General features: G+C 49.9%; 1 protein-coding gene across 1 annotated transcript in view; it reads left to right on the top strand.

Moving 5' to 3' along the window:
* The window catches only part of GSG1L (GSG1 like), a 202675-nt gene that overhangs the window by 148688 nt on the left and 26917 nt on the right, over nt 1-27070 (top strand). The window contains exon 4 of the mRNA XM_004705705.2: nt 8693-8804. Coding sequence (XP_004705762.1) covers nt 8693-8804 — 112 coding nt within the window. The remainder of the gene's footprint in view (nt 1-8692; nt 8805-27070) is intronic.

The following is a 27070-nucleotide window of genomic DNA, read 5'->3' on the forward strand; positions in this document are numbered from 1 at the left end:
GGCGGAGGGCTTGCTGGGAGGGTCACAGCCTCAGGAGCCGTAACTCTGGGGTCCCTTCTGCTTGGCCTGCCCAGCACCCCCCTCCTCCTGCCTCTTGGTGGGTGTCATTGACTTGGGCACATCTGCTCTGCCCTCCCTGGCCCCCTACCTCCTGCCTTTCCTCCAGACCCTTCCCCCCACGGAGGCCAGAGGGGTCTTAGGAAGCCTGCTTCGTGCTCCGTTTCAGGTTTCCAGTGTAAGGTCCCTGGTGGCACAGTGGTTAAGCGCTCGGCTGTGCGAGGAAAGACCCCGGCAGTCCGCGTCCCTTAGAGATGGTGGCCTGGGAAAGCCCGGGAGGCAGCTCTTCTCCGGCCTCTGGGTCTCTGTGAGTCACAGTCAGCTGAATGGGCGTTACGGGGTCTGCTCACAATTATGATCCTTGTCCAGCGCCCTCGACGTGAAGCCCCAGCTCCTGCCTTCCAGACTGTTCATGAAGGGCCTTGTATACCCCTCCGGCGCCACCCCTCACCACCCTTGGACCCACCCTCTCATCCGTGCCAGTCCACCCAAACCTCACTCCCTCATTCGCCTGTGGACTTCTACAGTGTACGTCCTCCCTCTTCCCCCTCTGACCTCACAGCTCCTGCCATCTGTGGCCCCCTCCTCGAGGGCCCTCTGCTGACGTCCCACCCTGAGCCTGGCCTATGTGCTCATCTCCCCCCAAGCCCAGGGAGGACAGACCACCTGTTCCCAAATGTTTCTTCCCCACCAGAGAGAGGCCGGCACACAGCCAGTGCTCGCTGTCTGCTCCGTGGCCAGTTCAAGGCCAGGCTGCCCTCCAAGGCCAGGCTGCCCTCCAAGGCCAATTCCATCTGGCTACAGCTTCCTCTGGGTCCCCTTCAGCCCCCCACCTCTCACCTACCTGATGTGAATGTGTGGAATGCTTCAAATTCCGGTTTGGTGCCCAGCCTCAACAGGAATACCGAGACATTAATGTGCCCTGATTGCTCTGAGTAATAATGCAGACAGCGGCTTTAATAGCAAGCTCTATTATAAATTAATTAATCAGCCAGCTCCCTGATATCTCAGTTAAATGGAGCATGGCATTGACGTAGCGTTTTGTCCCAGCCCTGCAAAGGCGAGGAGGCCAGACGCAAGAGCGGGGGCTGGGATTCAGCTCAGCCTCTCCTTCACACCCCTGGGATGCTCTGGAGCCAGCTCTCCCTAAGAGGAATGAAGCAAGCCGTGCTTTGGGGTGTTTCGACTTGGCACTTTGGTGAGAGCCCCTAGACTCAGGAGGCATCTGTGTGCATCAGAGAGGACTCCTGTCTTAACACCTGCCCATGGCTGCAGACAAGCCCGCACCACGCTGCCTGGCCCTGCTGGGAATTCATGAGCTACAGCCTCACAGGGGCACACAGCACTGCCCAACCAGCCCCCTGCACTTCCATCATGCCCTTGGGGTTACCTGCTCTCCCAAGGACCGTGCCCCCGCTTCCTGCTTCTCTAGCCTCTCTACCCAGCTGCCTGAGCCCCTCTTGGCTGGCTGGTGGCCTGGCCTCAGGGTTGGTGGAGAGGAGAAAAGCAGATCACACAGGGGCACCGCTTCGGGCATGGCCAAGTCTCTCCAAGTCTGGGATCTGCACTTGCTGCTTCTCCTTGCCCTGGTACCTGAGTGAGGTGCCCAGCATCCTTCGAGAGCCAGCTCCCTGATGCTGTCAGTGTGCCCACCTCTGCCCCTCTTGCCTTCTCACTGCCTTGCTTCTGCAGTGACCCCTTTGCTTCTTGGCACCCTCGATTTCTCCCTCTGGACGTCATGGTTTGGGACGAGCATCTAGTGGCTCCCATCAGACACCCAACATGCCCCTTAAACTTGCTTCCCTTGCCCTGCCTCTGTTCCACAGGGAGCCTTCTCTGCAGTCAGTGGACAGTTTTTCCCCAAGCGATCATCTCTCCCACCACTGCGCGGAGACCACAGCTGCCACCTAATGTCGCAGAGTGGGTCACTTCACCCTCCTTGAAGCGCCCTGGCAATACTGCTGCATGGCTGCCTCTTTGCTTGCGTCTTTGGCCTCTCCTTCCCAGACTCCTCTGCAGCTCCCTCCTACGTGACTGAAGCACCGAGTGCCACTTTGCTCCGGGACTCGTTCCCCGGACCCTTCTCTTCTCCCTCTCTCTCGTTGGCCTCCTCTAGTCCTATCGTTACACGCGGCTAAGCCACGAAAGGCCTGCTGTTGGGCTCCTGCTCCTACCCGCCTGGGTTTATTCCCCATCTAACCTGCTTCACCGTGTCTTGGTGGACAGGGAGTGCCTGCAGACCAACCCTCCCAGGAGCACCCTGGTCTTCGGCTCATTCGGGCACCGTCAGAAAAAAAGTGGTCCAGTCCAAACAGGGGCATCTGCTGGGCCAGTGACATTCAAAGCAGAGGGCTCAGCTCAGCACCTCATGGTGACGCTACTTTGGAATTCTGGTGGGGGAAGCTTGAAAGATTGTCTAGAATAACGCAGGACAATCACTGGGGCTTCATATGAAGACGTTTTAGGGAAATGGAAAACCGCACTGGTGAGAAAAAAAGGCAAGGCACTGAGGAATCCCCCCACCCCCATCACAGCAGTGCCCCTGTTTATTCATCAAGGCTTGCAAAGGCTATCATACACGGGAACTTCACTGGGAGCTCTCACTCCATCCACCCTACAGCCCTGATCTTGCCCCTTCTGAATTCTTTTTGGTTCCCGGAAGACAAATAACTTTTTCGAAGAACTCAATTTGAGTTCTTCAAGGTACCCCCACTGCAGTTTGGAGGGGACGCAGATCAAAGTGCAGAGCACTCCTCAGGGAAGGGATAGGGCAGCGGTGTCCCACCTTCCTCACGCCGAGACCCTTGCATTCAGTTCCTCATGTGACAGTGACCCCCAACCATACCATGACCCTTGGTGCTACTTCATCACTGCCATTTTGCTACCCTTATGAATCAGGCGACCTCTGTGAAAGGGCCATTCTACACCCAAAGGGGTCACGACCCACAGGTTGAGAACCGCTGAGCCAGAGGGATGGAAACGCCGCCTTCAATGTGTATGGACCTTGACCGGGGAGGTGTTGAGAAGCAGAGCTCCGAGCTTCCTGTTGTGATAGTTCTTGTGTCCTACAGGTTTCTGTGCTTTGATCGTAATACATACCGGGGCCAGTGACATGCACTTAAACCTTCCACTGCTAACTGTGACCCTGACCTCAGGCTCATAAGCTCAACCTCGCAGTATTGGATATTCTCTGCTTAGATGTGCCCCGAACAGGATTTTACCCACCCATACGTCATTCCCACCTACACACTTTATCCTGGTAACTGGCACCCTTGTTCCCTGAGCCAGTCAAACCCTGGGGTCTTGCTAGATAGACTCTAGGTGGCCCTCAGTCCTCAGGCCAATCTTCCAACAGTGAGCATCCACGCCACAACAGCCCTGCCATGGCCCTTGACTGGGCTTTCTTCTCTGACCCTTATCCCCTTATCCATCTTCGATCTCCAGGTGGGAACCGGAATGCTCTTCTGAAAATGCACATTGGACCCCTGCTTAACGCCCTCAAATGGGTTCTCACCAAACTTAGAATGAAAAGTAACCCCCTCACTGTAGCCAACACACAGGAGCCTTGTTGGCATAGTGGTTACGAGTTGGGTTGCTAACAACAAGGCCAGCAGTACGAAACTACCAGTTGCTCCTCGGGAGAAAAGACAAGACTTTCTACTCCTGTTACAGTCTTGGAAACTCCCAGGGGCCATTCTCCCCTGTCTTATAGGGTTGCTATGGGTTGGCACTGATTTGACAACAGTGAGTTTGGGTTTGGGTTTGGGTTTGGTAGCCTACAAGGTTCAAAATGAACTGGCCACTGCCCACCTTTCTCACTTCATCTCCTCCTTGTTTTCACCCATCAGCCCCTCTCTCCCTCCAACAGGTCAAGTGTTCCCCCTCACCCCCCCTCTGAGTTTTTGTACCAGCCACTCTCTCCATCTGAGGGCTTGGCCCCAGACCGCTGCCCTTCCCCAGGCCTCTGCTAAATGGCAGCTCTGCTGAGAGGCCCTCCCTTGCCGCCCCCTGCGAGGTGGCCCCGCCCAGCAATTTGCCCACTTTCATTTTCATCTGGACACATGCCACCCCTGGCATCCCCATGCTGGGCTCTCTCTTCTAGAAGCTGGTGCCCTTGGGAGTAGAGGACCTGCCTGCCTCCCACAGCCCCTCTCCACACGGGAACAGTGCCCGGCACATGAAATGCATTTGACCCACAGTTGATGACTGACCGGTGAGCGGCTGATGACGCTGCCACTTGCCCATGCAGACAAAGCGCTCGCCCCCATCTCCGCATCTCACTCATTCCGATCCTGGACCCGCCATCTTTATGCACCCGGCAAACACATTAAATAGCTGCTGTGTGCTAAGCACTGCCTGAGGTGCTGGGCCTTCCGCAGTGAGCGAGACAGATGCGGCCCTGGGTGAGCATGTGGCCTAGTGGTCCTATAGAGAGAGTCTCAGCCATGTGCTCACCCACCATTGTTCTTAGAAGCACAGACCCCTGGCTTCTTGTGCCCATCAGAGAAGTGGTTGCTGGGAGCTGCTGGTGCATTAGCCCTGCACCATGATGACCTCTGGAGATACTGCCGTTTTCCCAGGAACTTTTTTGAAGTCCCCTTGCCCTGGTGGACAGAGCCCTAGTGGCGTCATGGATACATGTTGGGCTGCTAACTGCAAGGGCAGCAGTTTGAAACCACCGGCCGCTCCATGGGAGAAAGATGGGACTTTCTGCTCTCGTAAAGTACTACAGCCTCAGAAACTCCCGGGATGCAGTGTGTCCTGTCCTGGAGGGTCACTTAGATGCAGCATTGACCCGGTGGCGGTGAGTTTGGTCTGGTTTTTGCACTGGTGACATGGCTTCCGGCATCCCAGCAAAGCACGAGCCACCCCTGGAAGACAAACTGATGGGTGGGTGACGGTTTATGAGGTAAATACTATTATTATGCACCTATTACAGGCAAGGAAACTGAGGCACAGGAGGTAGCCCACCGCCATCTCACAGCTGGTTAGTGGCAGGGCTGGAAACGGGGTCTCCTCTCTTACTTGGCCACCTTCTTGCTTCACTTGGGGCTCGCGTTCTGATCCTCCTGGCCTCAGCCCTTAATCCAGGCCCCTCTGGACTGAATACAAGTCCAGCTTCCTCGTTGTGGCCAGCTAAGGGCTGTGGGCTAGTGCAGGGGTCCTCTTCCTGCTCTTGGTTCAGGCTGGCACTCCATTCAAACCGGTTCTGCCCCATGGCCATCCTCTCACCCCCCACCCCCTTCCCTTTTCAATGATTCCCAAGACCCCAAAGGTGTGTCTGGAGGGTGGGGTACTCTCGGAATCTGCAGACGGGAGAGATTTACAGCCCTGCGTTGCTTGGTATGAGTCCAAGTCGACTGGGAGGCAGTGACGGGAACGCTGTGTCACGATTTTAGGAGTTGCAATAACTCAGCAGAAAGTCACTTCTTTATTCACATGAGTTGGAAGCGATTCTTCCTGCTGAGAAATCACAGGACAGATGCTTACGGGTGGATCTGACGCTACAGAACAGACGCGCTCCCAGCCGTTGGGCACGGATCCGAGTTTGGAAGCAGTCTTTAAAACACAACCAGAGAATCTCACTGGCCTAACTCTGAGTGGATTGTCATCTTCATTTATTGAATTTTCCTAAAACACGGCCTTTTGTATGGGGGAATAAAGGCGATTCAATTTAGGAGTTGATGCTTTTCCAAACGAAGAATTCAGGAAATTAATTACTCTGCCAATAGCCTCTGGATCTAATGAAGAGTTCTTGTGCATCACAGTGCTGTTACTCCCCTAATATTGAATGTACTACGGACTGCCAGATGGACAAACAAATCTGTTTTGGAAGAAGTATGGCCAGAATGTTCCTTAGAGGCAAGGGTGGCAAGACTTCATCTTATGTCCTTTGGGCGTGCTGTGGGGAGAGACCAGTCCCTGGAGAAGGGCATCTTGCTTGTAAAGTGGAGGGGCAGAGAAACAGAGGAGGGCCCTCGAGGAGTTGAAGTGACACTGGCTGCAGCCATGGGCTCAGGCCCAGAAACGATGGTGAGGCTGGCACAGGACGGGGCAGTGTTTCCTTCTGCTGTGCACAGGGTCGCTGTGGGTTGGAACCCACCCGATGGCCCCTAACAACAACAGTGCCCCTACCCTCTTGGGCACATGGGAAAGAGCATTTTCTTAGCGACACTCAATGGGATTTCCTATTGCTACAGCCATCCCTTTTTCATCGTGAGGAAACCGTAGCAGAGAGAGGTCAAACCACTTAGAAAACAAAGGGATCGGCATGTTGTTGCTGTGGTTAGGTGACATGGCATCCATGTGGACCCCCAGCAGCCCCGTGCACAACAGAAGGAGACACCGCCCAGTCCTGCGCCGCCTCACAACGGTTCCCATGGCCGAGCCCATGGTTGCAGCCACTGTGTCCATGCATCTCCTGGAGGGCCCGCCTCTATTTCTCTGCCCCTCCCCTTTACCAAGCATGCTGTCCTTCTCCAGGGACTGGTCTCTCCCTACAACATGTCCAAAGGGTGTAAGACGAAGTCTTGCCACCCTTGCCTCTAAGGAGCACTCCAGCCACACTTCTTCTAAGACAGACTTGTTTGTCTTTTTCATAGTCCGTGGTACTTCCAGTGGCTCTGTGTATTCTTTTCATCTTCTCTTGATGCTGGCTACATTTTTCAGTGTTTTGCCTGTAGAATCTTTCAAGATGGCAACTTGAGGCTTGGCTTTTTTCTTGAGTTCTTTCAGTTTAGGATGCTGAACATGTTCTTCCCGTTTGTTTTTCTAACTATAAGTCTTGGTGCATTTCATTATATTGGACTTTGTCTTTGCGAGCCACCCTTTGGGATTTTATCATTGGCTCATTGACTAGAGAGTCTCACCTGGCAGCCTTGCTGATCTTTTCTTTGGCATGGAGTGGAAGAAATCCAGGAAGCTGCCACAATACAGGGTTTGAAGAGCAAGGCCCTGTCAGCAAAGGGACTGGTGTAGGCTAAGGAGGGGGTCTTGCTGTGCGGGTGGGGCTTCTGGGTAGGTAGCAGTTCCAGAGGTAATGAGCTCTAGGAGTAATAAAGAAATGAGACTTTTTTTTTCAAATAACAGAGTATGTTTTAAAGCTATAAAGATTAAAACAGTGTGGTATTGGCATAGGGACAGAGAAAAGCATTATCAGTAGAAGAGAAGGAAGTAGACCCATGCATGGGTAGGGCGTGCAATGCAATAGAAAGGTCCCATTTGAAATTGGTGTGGAAAGAAGGGACCATTCTATAATGGTGCAGAGCCATTAACTACCCATTTTAAAAAGTAAAGTGAGATCTTCACTTTGCACCATGAACCAGGATAGATTCCAGGTAGACTAACAAAAAGGAGCCTCTAAGACTAGGGGGGGGAAATAGAATAACGTGTTTATAGTTGTGGTTTTCTTAAGTTAGATGTAGGAATCAAAAACCAGAAAAGGGAAAGACTGAGAAATTGGACCATATCACATGTGAAAAGGTGTGATAAAAATGTGCTGCACATGGAAAGACAGCACTGTGCGTGCAACAGTCTGTGCAACAGATCGGTTGCGCATCCCGAACCGATCCAGATTCCTCACCAAGAGAGCAGGAGCCAGAGAAACAATGGCAAAAAATACTGACGGGCGCTCGTAGATGAGAGAAACGGTCATTAACCCCGTGAAAAATGTCCCAGACCATCAGAACAGAGGAAATATGAACCTAAAACAAGGTGGAGATGTTCCGGCCCTCTTGGGGGGTGGGGGTGGGGGCAAGAAAACCTGATTTGTGGCGATTGCCAGTGTCCGTGCCATCAGAACTCTTCCTAGCCGAGATGATTTCAACCCAATCACCGACTATCGAAAGAACACATGTATCTGTCTTGGAAGAAGTCCAGCCAGCATGATCCTTGGAGACAAGAAGGGCCAGGCTTGGTCTCATGTGCTTTGGACAAGTTGATAGGAGAGACCAGTCCCTGGGGAAGAGCATCCTGCGTGGTGAAGTAAGGGAGCGGGAGGTGGGGGTGGGGGTGGAGGAAAGAAGACCTTCAACAAGATGTTTGACACAGTGGCTGTACCAATGGGCTCAGACCCATGCTCGTCCGACCACAGTGGGGATGGAGCAGGACCAGACAGTGCTTTGTTCTTGGGTACAGATGGTGCCTATGGGTCGGAACCAACAAGTTTTGAGGAGCGGCCTCATTGTTTTCCGCCGGGCAGGTACCATTTGGCAGTCCCACCTGCAACAGCAAAGGGTTCCAATTCCCCCCAATGCTTATGTTTGTAAACAATGCTTTATTGGGACACAGCCAGGCTCGTTGGTTTGCATATAGTCTGGCTGGTTTGCAACAGAGACTGTTGGCCTCGAATAGTTACTGTCTGGCCCCTTAAGGAAAACTTTGCCAATTTTTGGCAAATGACTCGATTCTCTGCTTTCCTTGCTTAGACTTGTCCGGGATCCTCTCTGCTCCTAAACCCAGACTCAAGCTCCTTGCCATGACCTAGACAGTGGCCACCCTGTGCCCCTCTTGCTCTGCCCTCCTGACCTCTCTCCACCTCGGGCTTCATCTCTCCCTTGGGTGCCTGGGCGGATAAGAGGGAGGGGGACAAGGTCCTGCCTGGCTTTTCTGACGCGCCCTGCTCTCTCCCCCACAGGCCTCCTGGGAATGGTGGCCCACATGATGTACACACAGGTGTTCCAGATCACCGTGAGCCTCGGCCCAGAAGACTGGAGACCCCATTCCTGGGACTACGGGTGGTCCTTCTGGTAAGCGCCTTCAGACTTCAGGCAGTAGGGCCCCAAGGCATGCTGGGACTTCAGCAGCTCAACCCAATAGGGACGCAAAGGAAAGAGGGCTCCAACAGCACATTAGGGTGGGAGTGCCTTATAGCCAAAGGCCAGATCCAGCCCCCTCCTATTTTTGCCTGTACATTTTAAACTTTTTTTAAGGTTTGTATAAAAAAAGAAGAATTTTGGTGACATATGAAATGTATGTGAATTAAAGTTTCAGTGCCCGTAAAGTTTCATTCTATGGAAGCACTGGCATTTACAGATTGCCCTGGCTGCCTTCACACAATGAAAGGACAGCGTTGAGTAGTTTTGAGAGGAGCCACATGAGCCCAACATTAGAAAACCCTTACTGCCCGGCCCTCGGTAGGTACCGATTGCTGGCCCATGAAGATGGAAGCTGGTGAGACCTGGTGTCAGGGGCCACAGCGGTTTCTGGGTGGTTTGATTGGGTAGGAGGACCACCGTGAGGGGCTTTGGAGACAGGGGTAGGGGTGAGCAGCTAGAGCAAAGTGTGCAGAAGCAAGGCACTCCGGGTTGGGATTCTTGTGACTAAGAGTGATTGTTGCAGGGCTTAGTTCATGTAACGGAAACTTCCAAGAGTATTGAGTACTGGCTCAGGTTCTAACAGAAAAACCCACTGTTAGTCTGGGTTGACTAGAGAAACAAATCCAGGGAGACACCTGTGTGTATAAAAAAGGGCTTTATAGCAAAGATTAATTGTATATTAAGAAAACATCCCAGTCCGGATCAAGTCCTTAAGTCCAATATTAGCTCATATCAGTCTATAAATTCCTCTTCAGACTCACACGCAACATGCAATGATGCTGAATGCAGGATGATCACAGGCCAGTGGGTGGGAAGTCTTGTGGATCCAATGGCGGTGGAAGCATCTCAGTGCTGGCAGTGGGTTTCCACGTGGCTCCTCCAGCTCCAGGGCCCTGGCTGCCATCAGTGTGTCTCCATGTGGCTTGTCAACAAGAATGTCTCACAAGGAGACAAGTAGAGAGTGTTATCTGGTCTCCAGTGATCTATTTATCTCCATAACACCTTCAAATGAGGTGGTCAAGCTGTGACCTGATGGACAGGCTAGACTCCACCCCCTTCACAAGTTGACAGGAGATTTTGTAACTGCCACACCCATCCATGTCAGTCCAGATGATAAGACAGAGGGGGCTCGCTGCAATGAAAGAGCAGCTGTGGCATGAACTTCAGGGATTTTTGATCCTGGGGAGCTTGTGTCACCAGGGCTGAGTTCTCGTCTCCTGTGATCCCCCAAACACCATCCCTCTGCACGTGGCAACTTTGTCCCTGAAATGACTGCCTCGGAATGATGACAAGGCTCCTCCTTCACAAACCACAAGCCAAGCCCATTCCACTTGATCAATTCCAAGTCACGGCGCCCCCTTGTGTCACAGAGTAGAACTGCTCTGTAGCGTTTTCTTGGCTGTAAGTCTTTTTTTTTCTCCCCAGTTTTAAAGGGAAGATTGTCCTCTTTTTATTTTGTTGGCAGCATACATAATAAAACACCATTCCTACGCATGCAGTTTAGTGATGCCGATGACATTCCCGCAGCTGTACAACCATTTGCCCCCTCTCGCTCATGAACAAACTCATAACCCTATAAAATCCCTATCTAATCTTTTAAGTATGTGTTATAAATCTGATCCCACATAGACTGGTGCTCAAATAGCACCAGGCTCAAGCAGGTGGGCTAACTTGAAGACATCTCCAGGGTATATTTTTGAGTGAAGAAGAAAGATTTTAATAGCATTCCGGGTAACTGAGTTAGACCTCCTTGAGTCTTGGCAGGACTCTCCGGAAGCCGGCCACCAGATCGTTTGTTGGCAGTGCTTCCGGGTGCATGTCAAGTGCCATCTGTGACGTGAACAAAACCAACACCAAACCTGCCGTCACCAAGCCAGTTCCGACTCACAGTGATCCTAGAGAGGTTTTCCAAGGATGTAAGCCTTGGGAACAGGAGAAAAGAGACTCATCCTTCTCCTACAGAGCAACTGGTAGGTTTAACCCACCAACCTTTCCATTAGGAACCCCAGATCTAGTTAGGGAAATAGGTGAGCACTCGTGTGCCAACCACGGAGCCCCTCTTTCACACGCAGGGGGAGAAAAGCCTTCTTTTCCCCAGCCATTCTGCCCACTGATCAGAACAACGAAGGAAAAGCTCTTTTTTCCTGAGTTAATTGACACGGCTGGGGCAAGTCAGGCCTTTGTGCTCTTGCCTCATGTCAGCCGGGTCACCTCTGTAAAGACTCTCAAGTGAGCAAGCGAATGCTGCGTGAGTTACCACCCGCCTGCTGCAGGCACAGCTGATTCCAGGTGGCCGAATGAGGTCATCAGAGACTCGGTCAAGCCCTCCCCTTTCCTTCCTTTCTTAAAACCAAAACCAAAAATCTTTATAATTGTGATGTTGGCCAGGGTTAACCTATCAGAACACCATTTTTGCACTGTAGCTTAAGTATTTTAAACAGCTTCAACAGCCAATCCTCTGCATGACTTGCCTTATTCCCATCTCCACCCCTCCTTCCTCTCTGTCCTCCCACCCCATTGTTCCTCTTTAGGATATTGTCTTTTCCTTCACCTACGTTAACACCAGTCCACCCTCTGGTCCATAGGTTCCCAAATTTATATGGCCTACCATCCCCTTTCAGGAAAACAAAATGACTCCGTACGCCCTAGTGATTAAAAGCCTTTGTACGATAGCCCGCCGTCGTCTAGGATAAAGTGTAGGTATCTCCCTTGGGTCATTCCAGGAGCTCCTGTGGCATAGTGGTTATGCGCTGGGCAGCAGTTTGAAACCAGCAGCCCCTCTGCTGCAGAAGTACGAGGCTTTTCAGTCCTGTTCTGAATCACAGCCTTGCCTTAGAGCATCTCTGTGCGTGTGACTCGACTCGATGCAGTGAGTCTGTTGCTTTGTGTTTTGGACTGTTGTCATGTCCCCCGTGGACCGGGATCTCCCACTTTGGGAATCATTGCTCCATCCCAGGGGTCGGCAAATAGGTTCGAGGCTCCATGTCTGCCTCTTGCCACGTCCAAGTGGCTCTGAAGTAAAATTGAAAGTTAAAATAAAAACTATCATACTTTCATTTAGAGGATACAATTCAGTTAATGGTGATTTCATTCATTATTCATATTGATGGCTCTTGAATAATCTTTAGATTATTGTGAGAGAGAGGATTGGCTCTTCTGTCTCAAAAGTTTGCCGACCACCGCTTTAGCCTCTTATGTTCCCTTCCACCCTCCTCCTTCCACCCCTGGTAATCATCAAGGTCTATTTCTTTAAAAAAAAACAAAACAAAAATCCATTTTTTGGACATATCATTCATGTACCATACAATGCAATCGTTTAAATATATTCGAAGGACTTGTGCAGTCATCACTACAATCAGTTGTAGACCACTTTCTTCATCCTTGTACCCATTATTATTAGTTCCATGTTCCCCAACCTTCCCCGACATCACCCCAAGAAACTGTTCATCTAGTTGCTGTCTCAGTAGACTCACCTCTCCTGAATCTCACATGAAGAAAGTCATACCAAAAAATATCAGCGGTAAACTAAAGCACAGAAAAGCCTCCATCCAAAAGAAAGCAGAAAATAATAAAAACTAGGGAAAGTTCAAGATTGACTCAAAGGGAAAACAAGTAGTAAGATGTTCAATTTTAACCTAACAATATGTAGAGCCACCTACTTCCCAATGCATTCTGGCTGAGGACAAGGCTCCGCACATCCTTAGTCAGTGAACCGAGCGACTTCATCGGGGTTAATCCGTGGGGGGCCTGGGAATGGACTTGATCTTTCCCTGTGGTCCTGGCTCTCTGCAAACGGGTGTTCAGAACTTAAGCTCTGATGCACCCCTGTCTCTGACCTCGGATTTTGTTGAATAGTCATCTGATCACACTGACTGGTTAGCTTCTTCATGTGGACTTAGCTGACACCTTTCCTAGATGGCTGCTTGCTTTAAGACCAACCTTTAGTATCCCAGACTCCTCTTTCTGAGAGCCAGGCACCATCGGATTTCTTTTTTTCATACTTTTAAAAAAATGTATGTACCAGTAGTTGTCCTTGTTTCTTCTGTGGGGTAGCCGTCTTGGATACTCCATTTGCAGATCCCTTAGCCCTGCTCGATGAAGCCGATACCCTTTGCTCACTGACGGAAGCACTGGCGGCACATAGTGAGGCCATACTTCCGGATCAGACCGTGCGGGTTTGAGCACACGCCGCAAGAACGGGAACTCTGGGCACATTTTCTCCGGGGCCTCCAGTGGAGCTGCTGGTGACCTGTCTTGCTTTCCGGGACTCCCCAAGGCAAGAGGCTGATTTCTTCCTAACATGTTACCGTAGCACCCATATCATCAGGGATCAGTCCATGAAGACAGGTATCAAGCAGAGCCATATGATAAGAACTAGTTGTTCTTAGATTAGGGCTGATGGTTAACAGTGAGATCAAAATCCCTTCACATAGCTATGGGATATACATACATATCCCTGGTCCACTTTAGAGGCAGCATTATCAGGTACTTGAACAATAATATAACCAATTTCCATGGGACATTTGGTAATTCTAAAAGATTGAAATACATGGAATGTTCACTGATACAGATTAAGACCTTAAATTCCTAAACACTGTTTAAGAAAACAATGAGGGTTGGACAGGAGGCAAAATTTCAGTAACATTCACTAAGACCACACTGCGTCTACAGGACCAAGACGTGCCATAAAAAGCAGAGAGTATGCAAATAGCAAATATAGGGTCGTCTGGCGCTGCCAATTATTGGGCAACCTCAAAAGCAAGATATCTGAACCAAAGTCCACTGACTTCCAAACCCACAGCACTGGGATAACAGCCTCCCTCCGCCTCTTCTCCCACTGGGCTGTTCAGCCTTCGGCTCCAAGGAGCAGTTCCGTTCCTCTCAACTGTAACAGGTGTGTTTAAGGTCATTTAGTGGGGTTTCCAAAGTGGATCCTTCTGGTATGGCATAGGAAGAATGTTGTCAAAGACAACATCTAAAATCCAGATAGCCTATGTAGCATGCAGCCTGGGTCACGGAGGCCTGAACAGAAGCTCGGTAAAAAATGCATGAGTAGGAACAACACAAAGGAGATTTTCCCATTGATGATGTGTTGATCCAGGTAGACTAGAGAAACAAATTCAGAGACACCCATATGTGTGTAAGAAAGAGCTTTATGTACACGAGCAATTGAGAAAACATCCTAGCCCAGTCCAGATCGAGTCCATAAGTCTTTCTTAGACCATATGTCCAACACCAGTCTATAAATTCCTCTTCAGATTCATGCAACACGTGCAATGACGTTGAATGCAGGAAGACCACAGGCCAGCGGGTGGAAAGTCTTGTGGATCCAGTGGTGGTGTAAGCATCTCAGAGCTGGCAGGGGTCTCCATGTGCCTCCTCTGGCTCCAGAGCTCTGGCTGAATCAGTGTAGTTCTATCAAGCTCGTTGTCAGTAATGTCTTGCAGGGAGTGAGCATGTGTCCAGTGAGCTATTTATCTCCTTAGCGCCTCCAAATGAGGTCATCAAGCTGGGACCTGATTGTCAGGCTAAACTCCACCCCTTTGCTCTTAAGTCTCAAATTGACAGCAGATTATGTAACTACCACAGATGGTAAGTGTCTTCCCCAAAGGTAGCTGCCCTCCTGGTTTACCAAATGTGCACATCTTAGAGACTTTGACCCCCAATCCTTTTAAGTAGGAAGACCCCAAGAAAGCAACGAGGGCTCTGACCACCCCTTCACCCAACCTTCCCCCCAGAGTAATTTCTTCCTGAGACCTTACCTCACAGGGAGTCACCCTGAACGAAAGGGACGAAGGAGGGAGACGAGCATTTTTTCTTATCTGCCATGTGAACAGTAAGCTTACGTTTATTGAACACAGGTGTTTTAGATGTTTTATTAATCACCATAGTGCTGTAAAGCTGGCAGGTTCATTTGTCCCCATTTAATGGAGGAGGAAACTGAGACCAGACAATGTAAGGAACCTATGCGAGGCCATCCAGCCTGTGAAGGGCAGAGCTGGGATTTGAACCTAGGCAGTCTGGAGCCCAGGTGCTCGGCTCCTATCGTCTACCTCTCTGGGGTGATGTGGCAATGAAAACGCACGGTGCTTGCCACACCACCTCTCAACTATCTCGCTGCTATTGAGGCGCCTGGTGGCCAAGGGGTTGGCTGTTTACCGGAAGGTCACCAGTGGGAACCCACAAGCCACTTCTCAAGAGAGATGTGACATCCTGCTTCCGTAGAGATTCCGGCTTTGGAAACTCTGCGAGGTGATGTGTCAGAACGTCCTGCAGGGCCCTAGGGCGTGGGGCGTCGATGATAATACAGGTAATCCCTGCGACAGCCTCCTTTGGCATATGTGGAAACTGGGGTTCAGAGAGGCAGGGTCACTTGCATGGGGTGCCACGGCGATAAGTGGCAGGATTTGGAGCCCCCTCTCCCCACAACCAAGGCCTTCTTTCCAGAAACCCTTTCCATTCCTTCCTGGCGTGAGCCTGCTGATGCCAGCCTCCGGAACCTTTCTGTCCAGGCAAGCACGGTCCCCCTGCCCTGCCCCTCTGTTCCTGTGAGGCTGGCCATTCGGAGGCACCAGTTCCCATTTGGCTATGAGGCCGGGGCCCAACAAGCGGCCCCTGTTAGGGCTGAGCCATTGCTCTCTGTCACCGAGGCCGCAAAATAGATCCGTCCCCTTCATTTCTCCCCTTTGGGGCCTCGCCAGGGCCGCGCAGTGCCATCGCTCTTGTTTAATATGTGTGGGGCCGTTTGTCAGCATGCTGGCCCCACAGCCTCCCTGCCCCCACCCAGGCCCCAGAGAGGGGGCCAGATCGGAGGAAAGACCGTGTTGACTTTTCTGCCAGGCCAGCAGGGAAGGAGACCGAGGCCCAAGCTTTGGAATGAAGGAGCCTCTGAGGGGCTCAGTTGGCATTGAGCAGCAGCTTGTGAGCGGGCCAGGTCGCAGGAAGCTGACGGTGTTACTGCTAAGAGTTCAAACCCCACCTTGAAGCGGACAGAGGGCCGCCTGTGGGCAGTGTGAAGGGCAGTGTGAAGTAGATAACTTGGGTTCAGATCCAAGTTCTGACCCTTGCTGCAGACCTGAACAAACCACTCATTGCTATCTGCACCAGAGTGCTCAGCTCTCATCTGGGTCTAGCTAGACCCAGCTCGTGTCCTGGTGAGTAGTCTTCTAGTTCTCTGTGGCTACAGAGCAACTGATGCCAGAATTTAGCATTTTCAAATGAATTTTCCCAGCTTCCTTTGGCCCAAGGGGTTCACTGACTTCGCCAGATGGTCCTGGCTTGGAACCTTCCAGGGCACGTTAGTCAGATGTGGGTTGGGCTGAAGGCACAGCTGGGCTGGGCTTCCAAGGTGACCCCTCACACGGCATGGATGCCAGCTGTGAGCTGCCAACACAGCCGGAAGTGTTAATGAGAGTGGCCTCTCTGTGCAGCGTGGGCTCCTCACAGCCTGGACGCTGTGTCCTGAGGGTATGGGGGTGCATGTCCCCAGAGCAAGTTCTCCGAGAAACGCCGGCAGAAGGTGCAGGCTTTCATGACCTTGGCTCAGAAGGCTCACAGTCGGACTTCTGCTGCATTTTCTTGGTCAAGAGGGAGTGTTGGGGCCAGAGTTGCAGCAAAGGGGCTTCCCAACATGGGGACCCCAGGCAGTGTGGCTCCGCAGGGGTTCTCTGTGCAGTGTCGCCCACATGAGGAGTCGTGAAATCATGCCTGTGGGGTCCTGAGCACACAGCACCTGCTCCGTCACCACGAATGGTTCCAAGCCAGCCACCCAATCTCAGGGCCTTCATTTCTAGAGCAGGGCTAACAAGGGCGCACGCTGATCAGGAGCACCCGAGACCCTGACGTTCAGTGAGTGGACAGTCATGCCAGTGGTGACAGTGATGGTACTGGCTCCGGGCAGTGCCCGTCTCCATTGTCAGAGGGACAGATCCTACCCATCCAAGAGGAGGGCATTGGTGGATGGGCACCAGCCCCTCATGCTTTTTTCTCCCCCATGCCGACCCCAGGAGCCGTCACTTCTTGGGGGCCATGGGAATTGCACACATTTGCTCCCAAGGGCTTTGGCATTTCTTCGGACCCTCCCCCTGGCCACTGCCCCCCCCCCTGCACTAATTGAGCTTGAGAAGGAGCCCTTGTAGTGTCGCGGTGAAGCTCTCGCCTGTTCACGGAAAGCACCAGCAGCTCTGTGGGAGAGAAGACCGGGCCATCTGTGCCCATCATGAGGCAGCGTTACCCTGTCCTGTGGGGTCATGAGGCATTGGAACGGACTCGATGACAAACAGCCACAAGGCAAAGCTTCAGAGCCCCTTCCTGGGCTTGAACCCGAGAGCTCCGGGCCTCCTGCCCATGCCTGCTTTCTGAGCTGTTCTCAGTTCCTCTGGGTCCACCTCCTGACCATGCCAAGGCAAGGCTCTGGGCAGCTGCTGGACTTCAGGGATTAGAGGTGGCGATGGGGTTAGACTCAGGTAGGTTGGCCCTACCTTGGGCCTGCCACAGGGCAAAATACACCATCAGCCATGGGCCTTCTAGTCTGTCCCCTACTCTCCTCCAAAGGAGGTATGGTCCTCAGATTAGGGACTGGGAGGCAGGCTCAGAAAGGGCCCGGTCAGGTGACCCTTGGCATCAGAGACTGTGGATTGCATGCAGCCCAGGGCTCAACTAACCTGCCCATATTTTGTGGGACCTGCCACTACATTTCTTAACATTGGTACTAAGTGCCAACGCCCAGATGGGGAGCATTTAAATATAAAATGCCAGGTTTCTGCCTTTTGTTGAATATTGGGAGACCTGATGATGCTTAAGCTGCGTTGCCATGTGGCTGCAGGCAGCTGCACCTGTGTAGTGCCGGCTCCGTTGAACAAGGCATCTGTGCTCCAGCTCACCCTAGTCCCCACCACTCTCCATTGCCTTATACTTACCCACATCTTCCTCACTTAGTCATCCACCTGGCCCTGCAAGGATTTGGATGTATCATGCCTGGTTATAATGTCAACCCATCTGCTTTCCTGATAACGGGAGGAGAATGGAATGCCAGTCCTGAATAAATACATCTTATTCCTACCTATTTTTCACTGGATTGAAATGGGAATGGATGGGGAAAGGGCCTCCTTTTACAACCGCGTACAGAGGGAAACACCGATCATGAACATTCTATCTTCATACTGAGGCTAGTGGAACTTCACGGAGCTGTACAGTATAGAAGCTAGAAGGCCCAGAGAGGTGAAGCAAATTGACCCAGGCCATACAGAAAATGAGGAGCAAATGGGCCACGTCACGTCTCTGGAAGGTTCTTCCCCTGCGTTAGGCTGGGTTCTAACATACATATCTCTATCTCTATACCTATCTGTCCTCTCCTCTTACCTGAAATTTCTATCAAGAAAATGGCCCAAAGAGTTAGAGAAGCAGACATGCCCAGACAGGTTCCAAAGTCTGTGGGTCAGGTGTTAAGAGGAGGCTTCTCCTGGCTCACGTAGCTTTGGACACGATGAACCTATGAGAAGTAGGGAGACTACAGGCTGATATCAGGCTGCAGAGGAGAACAACCCCAAGGTCAGCAGAGCAGATGGCGGACCACCAGTGGCTCCCAGGGATGGCAGGCAAGATGGCAGGGCATTGACTCAAATCCCAGGAACCGGAGGTCAGTGAGCCAGATGTGGGATCCAGACCCAGCAAAAAGCAAACGAGAGTTTCCAAAGTGCCCATTTATACACCCCCAAGGAAGGGTGAACTTTATGTGCACTGAGATTGTCTGTTGCCTCTGAGCCATTGTACTCGTGGTTAATTTGCATCTAATTGGGGTATTTGCCCAGTTTGGGGGCGGGTCTTATCTTGTTCGGATGCATCCGAGTGAACGGGGAGAAGGTGCTTCTCTGCTTGTTTGCTTGGTAGCACGTGGGCCTTTGTTGCTTGTCTCCTGGTTGGTATAATAGAGGACAGGTGTGTGAGTGGGTCCTCGGTCCCCGTTCATGGGGAGCATTTGTGCACCGGTGGGCTAGTCCTGACTGTCTGTTGGTGTTAGTTGGTGCAGGAGTAGGTGTGGCCCTCTGCCTGTGAGTGAGGCTGCAGGAAGTGTTAAGTGTGGTCGGACAGTGTGCAACTGGCTACTGTCTCTTACCAAGTGGGACAAAGTAAACCACAAGAAGCAGAAAAGAAAGATGACAAAGGGGGAAAGCAAACAGACCAGAGCAACACAAAGGTATGAATGACTTTTAAAAACAAAGGAAAAAGATCAATAAATAAACACATGATGGTCACCAGCTACTGGCATGGGCACAGGTGCCACCCTGGTCAGGGAAGCTGGTTTTCAGGTGGCCACCCAGATGAACATGCTCCTCGTGAAATTCGCAATGGGTGCACTGCGTCAGGCTCTTGTTGGCTGGTTTCTTTTCGTTTCTCCGTGGATTAGATATGTTTCACTCCTTTATCTTCTCCTGTGAAGTCAGAGTTCCAGGATCATCATCTGTACATTTCCTTCTGTTTTCCTATCTTTGGGGTAGAGGGTCTAGATACCTAGTCGGCCTGGTCTACTATCTTGCTGGTCTGCCACTCTGCTCTGGACTTTGAAAACTAGGCCAACCACCCACCTGGTGTCTGCGCCAGCTCAGAGATGTGAGCTGCACTCACCAGTAGTTTTCAGATTGCGCCCGGGGGAGGTGGGGGCTCAGAGGCGTAGGGGCGAGAGAGAGTAAGGAAATGGAGTTTTGCTGATAGAGCCGATTCCTCACTCATACTCACACAGGAGCAGAGTTTTTAAATCTACTTTTTATTTTCTTTTGTTCATGTTTATTGACTCCTACACTCATGAAGACCACGAACACTTATTTGGCACCTACTTCACGCCAGGGTGAGTTCTAGGTCCTGAGGGTACAGCAGAGAATAAAACGACCCCCCTGGTTCTCACCAAGCACACATTTTGGTGTGTATGGGGAGATGGTTAAAACGTAACGTGCACACAACAAATAAACAGTGAGGACTTCCCCTTCTGGGAAGATGGAGAGTACGGAATACCCTTCATTCCTTCTACCAAGTACACCCAACACCCTGGATCTTGTGGATGAGACAGATGGTGAAGACTCGGAACAGTGGAGGGAAGACGGCACTTGGGCTAGAAACAGCTTGGTGGGGGCCTTAGGTTTTCCCTTGGTCCCATGCATCCCAGATTTGGAGCCGCGTAAGTCAGCAACCCAGATTCATCTGTGGGCCCAACAAGAACAAACGTGTTCAAGCAGAAGTTTGTTTTCTCTAGACCAGTGTTTCCCCAAGTGGTGATACCACCTGCTGGGGCGCTGCTGGAATGATCCAGGGCTGCGAAAGCAGATCCCCCTGCTTTATCCTGGATCAGGGCTAGAGTACAAAAGTGTTTAATTGCCAAGGGGAGGCTGAGGTGGTTTTGTTGTTGTTTTGCTGTAAAGGAGGTGGTAGACCAAAGCAGTTTGGGAGCCAATGCTCTAGAAAAAAGAACCAGGAAAGGGGTCACCTACCAACACAGAAACATTTTAGCAATAGCCATGCTACAATAGCCATGCTACTGCAACCATCAGTCACAGGACAAACAAACAAACTGCCGTCAAAGGATGAGTGGGAAGCTTAGAATGAACAAGGTGTCCTTGGCGTCCCCCTGTGTGCCCTCCCCCGCCCGCCCCTCCCCCAATGCAGGGGTGATGTCAGGGAAGGCCGCGCAGGAGGCTGGGCAGTAACGAGCAGCTCCAAACGAGAGGCAAGCACACAGGGAACAGGCGCTCTCACCACCAGCTGCAGTAATGAGGTGCCTGTGCTCCAACCTACTGTTGTGCAGAAGAGGACCCTTGGAGAGTCACGGTTTCCACCCACCCACCCACCCACCCACCCCCAGTGATAATGAGAACGAACGAGTGATCCTCCTATCCTGGTGTCGGAGAGGAGGTTACTTAGGGAGCAGTTACAAGACACTCCTGGCCCTTCCAGTCAGAGTGTCATCATCAAAGGCTTACTGGGGAGCCAGAAATCCCATCCCTGCCCAGTAGTATTGAGGGGTCCCTCCCCAGTTCAGATGTCAGTAGTAGCTGAGTGGGTTACCACTGCCTGGCAGTAATGAGGTGGAGCTCCCACTTCTCCTGTCAGCATGGTGTCAGATGTCGGCTAAAGCAGAGGCTTACAGAAGATCCGGGGACTTCTAGGACAAGTAACAAATGAAACAGAATGAAAGCCACGGTGTCAAGGCTGCAGCTGTAAACCATTTGCCACATCAAGACTCAAAAAGTTCTCAACTTGAGTAACCAGGATCACCAATAAAGGCCAACACTGAGATGGCTGAGATGGTAGAATTGTCTGACAAAGGTCTTAAAGCAATCATAAGAGGTTTCAGTGACCACTTATGGACACCCTTGAAAGGAATGCTGAAGCACCAAGCCTCAAAGGGAACAGAAGCCTTCAGGAAAGACAGAAGACAAAAGTAACAAATGGAAATTTTGGAACTGAGAAAACTGTATTAGTTAAAAGCTCAATGGAGGGGCTCAGCAGCAGAATGGAGGGCACACAGGAAAAATCCTGTGAACTTGAATATAATCTTCACCACAAAGAGGTTCAGGAACACAATAAGGAGAAACCCAAGGAGCAGAGCTCAGGGACCTCTGGAACCGGAACTGAAGGTTCATGGCATCGGTGTCCCGGAAGAAAGGAGCAGGAGGGCAGGGTTGAAAAAGATACTCAAAGAAACCATGGATGAAAAATTTCCAACTTTGACCAAAAGCCGTAAGTACAATATATTCAAGAAAGGAAGTGAGCCCAAACAGCAGGAAGCTGAAGAAATCCACAGCAGTGTGGTCACACCTGAGAACAGACCAAGGGAAAACATCAAGGCGTGACAGAGAGATGGCCATTCTCTAAAGAGAACACATGCTAGCTGGGGTGAGTGTCTCACCAGGAATCACAGAAACTAGAAGGAGGTGGCACGGCCTTTTTCAAGTACAAAGAAGAACTGTTAACTCACGAATCTGTAACTACCGAAAATACCCTTCAGGAACACAGGAATTCAGACATTCTCAGGTGAAGAAAAACTAGCAGACTTAGGCTGAATTCACGATGAAAGGACATTCTTGAATTCAAACGCGAAGTATAAAAGAAGTAATCTTGATACATCCATGGATTAGTCTGGGTAGACTAGAGAAACAAGTCCAGGGAGACTCATAGCGTATAAGAAAGAGCTTTATATACAAGCACAATTGAATAATGAGAAAACATCCAAGCCCAGTCCAGATCAAGTCCATAAACCTGATATTAGCCCATATGTCTGATTCCAATCTATAAAGTCCTCTTCAGACTCACCAAACACATGCAATGATGCCGAATGCAAGAAGGTCACAGGACAGTGGGTGGGAAGTCTTGTGGACCCAGTGGCAGTGGAAGCATCGCAGTGGTGGGAGGGGTCTCCATGTGGCTTCTCCGGCTGTGAGCTCTAGAGAAGTTCCACGTGTCTTGTCAGTAGAGTCTCTCAGGGAGTTAGTGTAGAGAGAGAGTGCCTGCCACCTTCAAAGAGGAAATGCAGGAATTCCCAGAGTGCTCAGGAGAAGACCATGCCCACACAGAGGCCTCATTGGCTGTATCCTAATTGACAGGCTAGACTCCACCCCCACCCTCTTAATCTGAAAATTGACACCAGATTATGTAACTACCACAATCAGAAAGGAAGGGAAGTGGGAAGAATAACTTTACTTCTCGTCTTGAGTTTTCTAAATTATGTTGGGTGGTTGAAGAAAAAAATACAATATAGTCTGATATGCTCCTAAAAATGTAGAGAAACTATTTGAAAAAATTATAAATGAAGGTAAGAGGACATAAATGGAGGTGAACTTTTCATACTTTACCCAAACTAGGAACATGTTAACACAGTCGATTTTGATAAGCTGTGCATTTAAAATGTAATGCCTAGAGCAACCACCAAAAAAACGACAGGAAGAGTCATGCTAAAAAATTCTACAGGTCAATCAAAATGGTATGCAAGAAATGTTCAAGTGACCCATAAGAAGGCAGAAAAGAGGCAACAGAAACAAAACACCGAAGAGGATGACCAGAAAACAGAAATGTCAAACGGCAAGCTTACAGTATAATGTGCCAATAATCACATTAAATGTAAGTGGTTGACATAAAATACGAGAGGCAGATAAAGGCAGAGTGGACTAAAAACAGCAAAAATAGAATGAGCCAACTATCTGCGGGCTACAAGAACCTCCTTTCACATATACTAGATAGCCTAACCTAACCCACTGCCATGGGGCCAGAGCGGACTCCTTGAGACCCTCTGGGACAGGGTAGAGCTGCCCCTGTATGTCCCGAGACTGTCGCTCTCTATGGGAGTAGAAACCCCCGTCTTTCTCCCATGGAGCAGCTGGGGGTTTCGAACTGCTGCCCTTGCAGATTGCAGCACACTGCGTAGCCCCCACACCCCGGCTCCACAGGTTGAAGATGAAAGGATGAAAAGGAGACATCCTACGCATATTAAAAGAAGGCTGAGTGACTATATTAATAAAGTAGACTTCAGAACAAAGAGAACCATCAGAGAAAATCTATCCCATTATGTCAATTCACCAAGAGAACACAGAACCCATAAGGTGGATAGCCCAAACAAGAACAAATGGATACAGCTCAAAGGATAGACGGCCCCACAATTATAGTCAGTCTCTCTCTCTCTCACAAACACACACGCCCCACTCCCTCAACAATGGATAGAACAGAGAAAATCAGCAAGAATATAGAAAACCTGAATAGCATCATCAACCAACAAAATCTAATGGATACTTATAGAACATGCCACCCAAAAGAGCAGAATGCCATTTTTTCAAGTGCCTAAGGAATATTTACCAAGACAGACCGTACTATGGACTACGAGACAAAACTCAACACATTGCAGTGGTGAAATCCCATGCAGGGTGCTGCATAACCACAACAGATCAAAGTAAAAGCCAGTAACAGAAAGATGATAGGATCATCTCCAAACACTTGGAAAGAACAGATGGGTCCAAGAGGAAGTCTCAAGGAAAATTTAAATATACATTAAGCTGAATTAAATTGAAAGTATGTTGTATTAAAACTGTGGGATGCAGAGAGGGGGAATCTGCAGCGCTTAATCCTTACGCTAGGAAAGAGGAGACACCTCAAAGGAGTCTAGATGTTCCCCCCAAGAATCGAGAAAAAGAAGACCAAGTACACTCAACGCGGGAAGAAAGGCGAAGGCAGACATCAGTGAGATCGGAAATAGAAACACAAATGAGAAAATCGATGAAGCAAAATGCTAGCTTCTTAAACAAACCCATGAAATGGGCGAATCGCTAGCAAGACTGACAGAAGAAGCAGAGGGAGAGAGTGGAGAGGGGGCAAAGCCGGGGCTGGAATAAGACCCAACTGGGAGGGTCAAGAATCAAACGGGCTAACATCCAGCTTAGGCAGGCATCCCAAGGATAACAAGGGACTACAGAGGCTCTCCGCTCACATCAACGTAGACAAACGTGCCGACTTCTCAAAAAGCTCAGAGCATCACAGCCTACTTAGTATGAAAACGATACCGTGACTATCTCTAACTATGAAGGGAGTTAGGAGCCCTGATGGCGCAGTGGTTAAGCAGTGGCCCGCGATCCACAAGACCGCAGTTTGAAACCACCAGCTGCAGGCATAGTCTTGGAAACTCACTGGGGACAGTCCTACCCTGTCCTGGAGGGTCGCTATGAGTTGGTATTGACTCCATGGCAGTGAGTTTGTTTATGTGTTTGTTTGATGAAGGGGGTTGAACTCATAATTTTAAAGTTCCGGTTCAGCCCCATCAGCCCCTGCAGCCACATGAGTGGGTAGGAGAGATCGCGCCACGACTGCTTGACCCACAGATTGGAATCGTCCACCTCTGCAACCACACGGCCCATTTTCCTGACAGTGAGTGCTGTGGGCCGTTGCCGTGACTTACAGAACCCAGGACGGGAGGAGCAGCCCGAAGGGAGGAGGAAAGGCCGGTATCCGAGATAACAGTGCTACAGCAGTTTGGAAAGACTGGGCATTTGGGACATCTTCAACCTCTGCCTCCTAAAGACCAGCCTTGTGCTGATCTTTCTAAAGGAGATCATTCATGAATTATAAAGTGGAGTTTATTCTAGGGATCCAAATCTGATTCATTGAATTAATTGAAAATTAATCAATGTCTGCTGCCATAGTAACTGGCTTTGAAGAAGAAAATCACACATCAATTAATGCAGATAAAGCACAGGATGAAGGTCAACATCCCATTTGTGGTTTTAAAAGCACTCTCAGAAAACCAGATCTAGAGGAAGCTTCCTCACTTTGATAAAGAGTACCTACAGTATCTATCTCTGTTCTTAGTCCCGAGGGACTGAATGCGTTCCCTCAGATTTAGAACAGTCAAGGATGTATGCTCTTGTCTACTACTCTCATTCAGCATAGTTCTAGAAGTTCTCACCAGCACTATACGGCAAGGAAAGGAAATCAAGGGCTTATGGGCTAGAAAGGAAGAAATGTCTTTGCATGATTGAGAAAATCTCTAAGAACATACATAAAAGAAATACCTAGCAGTATTCATGAGTTCCACAGTCGACTTACGATGCATTCAAGTTCAAGCGAACCTAACTTTTGACCATCTGATTTTCCTTTGTACCTTATCCTTAGTAATAGGGACTACATAAACTGTTGCAGCACATGAAAGGACCATACAGGTAATTTTCATGAATTTTCTGACTGAACGTGCCACCCTCAATCCCAGAGACACTCCAAACGATCCAGAACCTCCCACAAATTTATGGAAACTGACAAAAGGCAAATGTCCATTTTTATGGATTTGTGTATTTTTTAATGTATGTGTCTTTAAATATATCTGTAAGTTTACATGACATTTTTCTAACCACCAAAGACAAAGATTGGATTTATAAAGATGGTGGTAATAAAAAATCAACAATAATGAAAACTACACAAGGAGAAGAGAGAGGTATTTGACTTATATCAGAGCCAACTTTTGAAGGCGTCCTCAGAATGGGACCTGAGCTGGCAATGAATGTGTGGAAAACAGAAAGGTATACCACACTCATGGATTAGAAGCCTCAACATAGTAAACATGTAAATTCTCTCCACATTGGTATACAAAGTAAACACAGTTTCAATAAATCTGAACTGTGTGCATAAACACACGCCTACATGTGTATGTACCAACACATAGGCTGCACCAAGCATTCGTGATCGTGCAGGACAAGCACTCCGCTGTCTGATACCGTTGGGTTGCACATACAAAGACACTACAAGCTGTGACAATAGAGAGCTTTCATTAATATTTATCTAAAGTAGTAAACAAAGGGAACAGATTACTTATAGAAATCAAACAGTAAACAAGACCAGATTTTGTGATGAACTGTCTCCTTAATTCCCCACTTAGCATCATAAGATAGAAACCCATATATGTCTAAAACTGTACCCACGTATCATTTCCGAATTACCCATGCCCAGACAGGCCGTGGATCAGGTGTCAGCAAGTTTCTTTCTCTCTCCCCCAGCGGGTGTGTCATCCAGTCAGGTCAAATATGGTGTGGCTGTATTGATTCATTCTCTCTCTCTTCCCCTCCCTCCCTCCAGGCAGCTTTTCTTGTCTAAGTCTAGACAAGTCTGTGCTTACTGGTCCAGCTCTTAACAATAGCTTGGGGACAACACTGTTCCAGTGCCAGGGTTTGGTTAGAAGTTTAACAGCCCTCAAGCCAAATACTCTTTTTCTGACAACCCGCATAATGTGTGTGTTCACGCCTTTGTGGCATCCTCTCATTTCCTTTAGAACAGGTCTGCTCTTGACCCTTAGGAGAGGCGACCTCTCAGTTTTAAGGTCACAGCCCTCAGCACAATCAGGGCATCTGTTACTACCAAAGGCAGACAAGCCTAGTCCCCATGTGGCCACTTCTTCTGCTCAGGCATCTGGTCAACAAGCCTTGACTGTGGGTGCTTCCCCTTATGGGGCTCCCAGCTGTGTGGATGACCTCCTGCCCATAAAAGCCCATCTCCACTCCATGGGCCAACTCTGTCGGTGACCCACCAGCCTGGCTGCTGGTTCCCATCTCACTGCTCTGCTATTGTTTCTCTTGATCTCCAGTGTTACTAGCTCAGGATTAGATCTCTCACTCAAGTGAAGGAGGTCACTCTTCTCCAAGCTCTTGTTTGATTAAAACAAGACAAAACATATATATATA

This window comes from Echinops telfairi, unplaced genomic scaffold, assembly GCF_000313985.2.
Source record: "Echinops telfairi isolate 266 unplaced genomic scaffold, ASM31398v2 ScPeMD7_5;HRSCAF=22, whole genome shotgun sequence".
Lineage (NCBI taxonomy): Eukaryota > Metazoa > Chordata > Mammalia > Afrosoricida > Tenrecidae > Echinops > Echinops telfairi.